Below are 8,148 nucleotides of genomic sequence, written 5' to 3'. Positions count from 1 at the left end.
GATTTGGCCTGTGGTCATGTATATCATCAGTATTGCCATAAAAAGTGACATTTCGAGATCAAACTTACAACCTGAGATAAACAACCATATTTCTGTTTCAGACGAATAATCCAGGAGACATATATTACCCAAACATCACCCATACACAGATTTCTATTGTTCTTCATGTAGAAGATTCACTTTATAGATATATAATTGTTTAGGTTTGTAAAAATAGCTGAAGACATTTTAAGGAATCATTTATAATCAAAAATTTTCAAAATAAGAATATTGTGCGGTTTGGCCATGGAAAACTTCAAGCAAATTTAAGATCAATGTACTTGATATCAGGTAGTATTATGACCTGTTTTCAGAGAAGTGTCATAATAGTATCAGTGCACTTAAATAACTGATAAGGTATTTTAAGGTAATTCTTGTAAATTACACTTTTAATGAGGAAATTTTAATAACATCAGAGATGCAATTTCTTCAGAGTAAAAAAAAAAAAAAAAAAACAGTTTGAATAAAACTGGTTGACATTTAAGGTTCCCTTCCCAAAGTGAAATTCTATGTCTCAGAATTAAAATTTGTTTTTATCTACTAAGCATTTATCTTCATAAAAATAGAACATTTAATTTCATATCTAATAGTATAATTCCTTTGTATATTACAAGTACTACTGGGTTTTTCCATAGATCATTCTTTTAAAAAAAAAAAACTGGATTTTTTAAATGAAGATACTTTTTTTGGCTCTTCTGAACTAGAAATAAAAATGCTGTTCACTGTGAATTAAAAAAAAAAAAATACCGCATATAAACACACAACCTTGAGAACAGTTTGAGGCACAAAATCCCTGACACTTACACCAGAGGTACATGAAAGACATTTAAACATAAAGAGGTCGTTTATATCGTATCACACCACAACTTGTAGGATTTTCTTGGTTAATACTCATGCAATATGCATAAACAATATGGTTGTGATTTATAGCAAAATCTGATGAGGTTGCAAGCAAGGAAAAAAATAGGGAATCCTGGAAGGGAGAAAAGCTGTTTAAGTCCTTTCTTTTTTTCCCTTTAAAGCCCTAAGAAAGCTGTGACTTCTCCACATGAAAGGCTGAGGTCTAAAGCTCAAAACTAGTATAACAGTTTACTGAATTAGTTGGCTGTCAATTATTGACAGATCCTTCATTTCACACAGGGGTTAACCTTTGTTTACTGACAGTTTACAGTGGTTTTCTTTTTTCCATGCAAATAAAAAAAGTCTATAAAATTCCAATGAAGGCATAATCAATCACATGCAAAACTGCAACATATCTTATTTTTCAACAATTTGAACACCTTAATTTATATCACATATGTACAAAATATGTCTAAATGGAAATAAAAGCATTCTATTGATTAAATTACAGATTTTTGTATAAAAAAATTTCTCGTTATAGGGAGCTCTCCATTTCCAATCTTAAGCAACGGCTTTGGGTTTCTGCACTGCTTGCTATGGGGGTGCGTCTCAAAGCAGAGAGGATGGGTGGAAGAAGGTCGATTGTATATAGTCCCACGCTGTAAACATTGAGGACTGCTGGCTCTTCTCCTTCTCAGAGAACAGGGCACTGTGACATATCCAATTACTGACCTCTGTTAGAGTGCGCTCCGAGTTTATGATCCAGCACTGGGGTCTATCTTGCCATGAGAGTTACTTCTTTAATAGTCTTCGATTGGCGCCAACTCTGGCATGAGGTTTACAGATATATTTGTATACAACCTATCCACCAGTATGTTTGGCCTATATATCAAATTGTTCAACCCATCGATGTACTGACGCTCTTTCGAATACCTTAATAATTTATACCTATAGTGTTAGAAGAAGAAAAAAAAAGCAACGAAAACATGTTCAGAAAGGAAAATTGAAGAGGAATATGCTCGACTCAGCTTCTAATCAATGAAAGCATATAAAGCTCTTTACAACTTCTGGTTCACATGCATAACTGATAATGTCTAAACCCTTATTCTAAATTAGCAATTTTGCTAGCCAAAGATTACCACCTGATAAAAACAATGTATGCAATAGTTCACAGACGCATCCTGGAGAAAGTGCTGTGTACCTCACTGCTGAGTATCAATATCACCTTCCAAGTGCTACCCTGGGCAGGTGTGCACCGACGCCAGTGCCTAGCTCTCCCTTCCAATCAATTTTAGATTTCTCTTCCTAGAGTGACCACAACATCTGTTGTCGTACAGCATACAAAAACACGCAGTAAGGAAGCCACTAAGTGAGACACCACCACACATCAGCATGAACATAGCTGTGAGACACTGATAGGTTAAGGTATGAAACTTCAGTGAGTTTGTACAGTGCTGCCAACATAAGCACATGGGGGCAAGTTTGCGAAATTCATTGTCAGACCTCATACTATGACTACTTGCTTTCAAGAGTGGACTAGGAACTGGCACCAGTGCATAGCTTCCCAAGGTGAGTACTTCAAAGGCAACCATAGTGATACTTAGCAATGAGGTATGTAGCACATTTTCTATGAGCTCATGAACTTAATTAATTGTCAGACATCATATGTGCATCTCTTTAAAACATGCACCGAAACAATGCTTTCCTTCCACAAAGAAGATTCCCTTCAACAGATCTTTTTGGGTGCAATGTGCATTTTTATCTTTCATGTATTAAGTAGCTTTGAAGCCTTGGTATCTGAAGATGACATCAAACTCACCGTCCTAAAAACTGGACTTCACCTCGATGGTGGTGAGGAATAGACTTGTATTTTCCTAAGTCCCCCTCTGGTCTGGTTACATTATATCCAGCATAGTGAACTCTACACGACAACATATGGAAATGAAAATAGAAAAGAAACAAAATCTCACATAAGAATAGATTATGTGGGTTCAATTTTACAATGTAAAAGAATGCTCTAATCTCTATGCTGCCAATAATTTCGGAAGGCAGTTTTAATGAAAAAAAAAAAAAAAAAAAAAAAAAAAAGAAACACAAACAGGATTTAGGAACCTCAATAACTTCCCACCCCATCCTTTCTTAGAAAAGACAAATATTAGGATTTAGCAAAAAAGTAGTAAGATTTATAAATCTTCTATTGTTAAGCAATTTGTACCTCAACGTACCTGTTCCAAAGGTCATCATCTTCTCCTCCCCACCCCCAGAAGGCATTCGGAAAACCGTTGATCCTTCTAAACTGTTCCACTGTCAGTCCACTTACACCACCAAAAAACTCTTTGTATGGAAGTCTAGAAAAGAAAGCAGGCTACAGCATTCTAAGAATGAAATCCTCATAGGTTGCCCTGTGAAACCAAGATCTCTTTCAGGTACTTTGAAAAATACACCCTTATTTTCCATATAAACAATTATGTTAATTAAATAGTATTCTGGAAAATGGGAAGTATACCAAGAAACAAAATCTTTTTACATTCTACTGAAACAAGCATATGTAAATGTGTTTGTTACACACACGTAACAAAACCCTGTGGTTACTAAATTTTAACATCTGAAATAGAAATAAAACTCAAAATAAGACTCAGTGATCGAAATTTACAGATTTTTACAACAAAAGTAAACTGAATTAAATGCATTAATAACTGTCAACGCATGTCAAATGTTGCTAAACTAGTAACATTCTACAAATTAAATTTACTGATAAAATTTATAAATTTATTTTTATTATATAAAGCAGGATAAATATAAACTATAAAAGACAGCTCTCAGCAGTTACCTTTGACATGACTAGCCGCCTAGTCCTAAAATCATTTTATCTGTTGGGATTCTCTATTCCCCAAATACTCATGGATATTTATATTTATTTATGTACTACTGTTTAGAGAAATAACTATATTTTAAATTTGGGTTTTATTTTCCTTCCCCTTCCTTAACTTATGGTCCAAGGAATTTGTCAAACTATACAGTACTTTCTAAACTATACTTTTCATTATCTGAGTTGCCAGTCTAGATACAGATTGGTTTTCTGTTGTTGAAGTAGCATTCTCAGAACTGTCATCCTGGATAAATTCTCATGTCCTGAAATCTTCCTGTCTCTACATCCTCTACCTTTCACTCTGGCCGGCTGCCCCCTGCCCCCCCGCCCCAAGACAGCAAGACCAACCCCTCCTCTCCAGGCTCCTCTAGTGTATATATTTTCTTAATGACATTTTCTTTTCTCTACCATACTTTATGGTAAGAATACAGTATATAATACATATACAAAATATGTGTTAATCAATTGTTTAAGTTATTGGTAAGGTTTCTGGTCAATAGTAGGCTATTATAGTAGTTGAGTTTGGGGGGAATCAAAAGTTATAGCAGATTTTCGTCAATGCAGGAGGCTGGTACCCCTAACATAACCGCGCACTGTTTTGCTCATTAGAAATTGATACTTTCAAGTATAAACAGCTAATTCAGAATGCTTAGTGTACACGCCCCTTATATTTTTTAGTATAAATCAGTTACTCTGCAGCTAATCTGACCCTAGCAGATTGACCAAAATCACGTTTGCAGAAGGGCTAAGAACCAGATTGGGAATAGAACCCCCCCCCCCACCAGGGCTTTCTCCATGGTAACCCCAGACCTGGAGTACAGAAAACTTGAGGTAAAAAGAAAAAGGCTTTGTAACGACAACAATGACTAGCAAAAGAGGGGGTGGGTGGGACATTCTTTTCTTTTTTTCCTGTTTTAATGCTAATTTCTCTGCTCCAGGTCCTAGAGACTTTTTGCCTCTCTCTACTCTACAAGGCAGCACCAGGCAAAACTGTGATCCAACATCTTCCTGATCCAGGCAACAAACAGCCTTCTTTCCTCTCGCCTTCCTTAGCCAATGACAACTGGGATCACTTTCCCAGATTAACCTCCACCCTTTCTTGTCAGTTTAAGTCACTAGCTCGGCTCTGATGACTGTTTATATTTTAAGATTCCTCCAGCTGGAGAATGAAAAGATTTATCATTATGACTGAGCAAGTGAAGAATGCATATTTCAGGAGGACAATACACAGCAGAAGAGAGGGCCTCCCAACCCCGGAACCATCACTGGAGGGAGGAAGGCAGAGGCAGCCGACAGGAGTCCCGCACCCACCACACAGCAGGCCTGTCAACTAATTATTCCAGGGAACAAGGAAACCAACCCACTGAGGTGCAACTAACCACGTCCTGGAAGTATGAGAACCCAAATTCAAACCTGCGGGTGCCTGACTGCAGAAACCACGTTCTCTTTTCCACCACACCACACTCAAACCTCTGTGTAAAGAAGTGACCAGAAGGATGGTAGGCCATGCTGAGTCCTGGCTCTCTAGGAAGATGGGTTGGAGTTAAAGGGGATTCTTCAGACTCCTGAGCAACTCAGGTTTAGGCATGTAATGCTGCTACCGTTTCAATGCTGTGATTGTGCAAGTGTATCGTGTGGTATCGGGAATGGTGCCCACTACTTACATATACATGTATTTATCCAGCTTTGCTGCAAAATGACGCGGCATTTCTCCACATCCATAATAGTTGCGGTCATTTTCAGGTAGATGATCCACGTCGTGGAAGATGACGCAGTCCCAGGCACTGTCTTTCATGGCCTCTTTGAAACCCACGTTGAAGAGCATCGCACGGTTGAAAGGCTGTGTGCCAGTCTTGACAGAGCACCCAGACAGAAAGGGACCAATGTGTTCATGCATTATCATCTGACTTTTTCTAATATGTTCCATCATGGTCAGATAATAACAATATTATACCCAAATCAAATGGACAAGTAATAAACATGCTTCAGGATTTTCCCATATACTGTTTAAATTTAGTTTCTGTATTATTTTATACTTCAGTAACAGAGAAGAGAGAAATAACCATATTTCTGTTATTATCTGTGGGTAGAAAAGTAGATACTTAAGGGAAGAGTCGTAATATCTTGATGTGCTTGCATTGCTAGAAATAATGATTTGATAAGCTCAAAACTAACTTTTAATTTGTTCACTACAAGTAGTTTAGGAATTGAATTAAGAAAATGACTTCAAAGGATGGGCAGAGGAGACCAGAGACTGGGGAGATGCAGATCAACAGAAGCATGGACCTGTTCAGATTACGACCACAATACTCAGGTTCCTCCAGCTGGTTGTTAGAGCCACAGCCGTGGTATGGGCCTTAAAAGTAATCAAAGAGCATTGCTATATCTCTCCGCCAGTAGGACTGGTTCAGAGAAGGCACAGCTGCCCTATCAGTGAGAGTTGATGCTGGGAGTCAGAAACAGTTACAATTAAAGCTCCAGACAGGCTCAGCGCCTGTAGCACAGTGGTTACAGCTCTGGCCACATACACAGAGGCTGGCGGGTTCAAACCTGGCCTGGCCAACTAAACAATGACAACTGCAACAAAAACACAGCCAGGCATTGTGACAGGCACCTATAGTCCCAGCTACCTGGGAGACTGAGGCAAGAGAATTGCTTAAGCCCAAGAGTTTGAGGTTGCTATGAGCTGTGATGCCATGGTATTCTACCAAGGGCAGCATAGTGAGACTTTGTCTCAAGAAAAAAAAAAAAAAATAGCCAGACAGATGAGATTAGCAAGAATGCCTTATCTTCCTGAGAGCCAGCCTCTTGCCAAGGTGAGAGAGTGTCCTCTTTCTCCCATTTCTCTGTATGGCATGGCCAGGCTCATCCCCACAAATTCCCCGGTGTCTCATCTCCTCAAGGAATTTGTGTGCAGGCCCAGGTCTGCAGCTGGTGTCCTGCCTTCAGACGGGGTCACTCTGTCCCTTGCTTGTGTTAGAATCATAAATAACTTAGATTGAGATAAGAAAGAAGTGAATCAGTTTGATTTAAGTACCTCATTTAAGACACAGTTTAACTGGGGAATGCAAGCCCAGCAAGAATTAAGATGTAAGAATTTGGCTTTCCCCGACTAGATGTATGAAGTAATATGTAGCTAGCCCAGAGTCAGGGTCTTCACTGAATCCTCACCACTAAGGGCAAAGATCCCTTGGCCCACATTGTTTTTAAACTTTAATCTGTGCCTCTCTTTTCATTTTCCTTGATTCCTCCTTCTCCGCCAAACACTGGAAGGACCACAGTGAAGACTGGGGCTGTTTCCCAACAATTATCTAGTCTACTGGTACCTCATCATATTTATATCATAATATATTTCTGTTCTACTCCAAATGTATCAGGATATGTATTATTTGTGACCAGAAAAAATAAACTCATTAAAAATAATACAGGTGTTATTTGGGGGGCACTTTCCATATGCCATCAAGACTAAGAGAAGCAGAAAGCTCAAAGGTAACTCAACATAACAAAGCCAGGGAGATCTAACTTGGCATTACTAATGCTTGTAACACAAAGCATTTCAGGGGAAAAAAACAAAGGGAACTTATTATATAAAACTCAGCTTAATTTATTACAACCATTTTCACTAGAGAAAATACATCAAAGTGCAAGGGCAACAAGGTGTTTCTATTATTCTTGCATATGATAAAGACCAAGGACATTTGAAGGGACAAAACCAAAAACCCAACCAAACTTGTTACACAGAGCCCAACTTCCTAATTACAACCACTTCCTTTATTTACTAGTGAAACTGTCGTAACATGAGCTGGCAAGAAACAAGTTTCATTCTTCATCTAAAGAAAATTAAAGATCATTTATTGATGTCTTAGCAACATTTCTCAAAATCATTCCCGAAGTTGAAAATAAGAAAGGAAATTAAAGGTCATTTAATTTTTGACGTCTTAGCAACATTTCTCAAAATCATTCCCAAACTTGCAAATAAGAAAGGATTAAGACAGAAGTGAAGGAGACACATGGCATAGACATCACCAGAGGCCGCCTCGAGAGGGAAAAATTACTAAGTTTTAGTCCTGGGTCTTGTACTAACTTAAGGTGATGAAAATCAGTTTCTTTTTTCTTTTTCTTTTGAAACAGAATCTCTACACAGTCACCCTCGGTAGAGTGCTATGGCGTCACAGCTCAGAGCAACTTCAAACTCCTAGGCTCAAGCAATACTCCTGCCTCAGCGTCCCAAGTACCTGGGATCACAGGTGCCCACCACAAAGCCTGGCTGTTTTTTTTTTTTTTTTTTTTTTTTTTTTTTTTTCTTCCAGCTGGTTGTTAGAGCCACAGCCATGGTATGGGCCTTAAAAGTAATCAAAGAGCATTGCTATATCTCTCCGCCAGTAGGACTGGTTCAGAGA

At 38.3% G+C, this 8,148-nt stretch overlaps 1 protein-coding gene across 3 annotated transcripts in view; it reads right to left on the bottom strand.

The window, feature by feature from the left end:
• Positions 1–720: 720 nt before the first annotated feature.
• Positions 721–8,148, bottom strand: part of B4GALT6 (beta-1,4-galactosyltransferase 6) — a 67,375-nt gene continuing 59,947 nt past the window's right edge. For 2 of the 3 annotated variants that reach the window (XM_003784761.2, XM_003784762.2), the window contains 4 exons: positions 5,413–5,600; positions 3,105–3,227; positions 2,699–2,800; positions 721–1,827 (listed from right to left, as the gene is read on the bottom strand). In XM_003784761.2, coding sequence (XP_003784809.1) covers positions 1,680–1,827; positions 2,699–2,800; positions 3,105–3,227; positions 5,413–5,600 — 561 coding nt within the window. In that variant the 3' untranslated portion in view covers positions 721–1,679. The remainder of the gene's footprint in view (positions 1,828–2,698; positions 2,801–3,104; positions 3,228–5,412; positions 5,601–8,148) is intronic. The other variant, XM_003784763.2, reaches the window with a different exon arrangement.

Source organism: Otolemur garnettii, unplaced genomic scaffold, assembly GCF_000181295.1.
Source record: "Otolemur garnettii isolate 467f Iridium unplaced genomic scaffold, OtoGar3 scaffold00012, whole genome shotgun sequence".
Lineage (NCBI taxonomy): Eukaryota > Metazoa > Chordata > Mammalia > Primates > Galagidae > Otolemur > Otolemur garnettii.
Note: the sequence above shows the minus strand (reverse complement) of the source record. Positions and strands in the feature narration are given on the sequence as shown.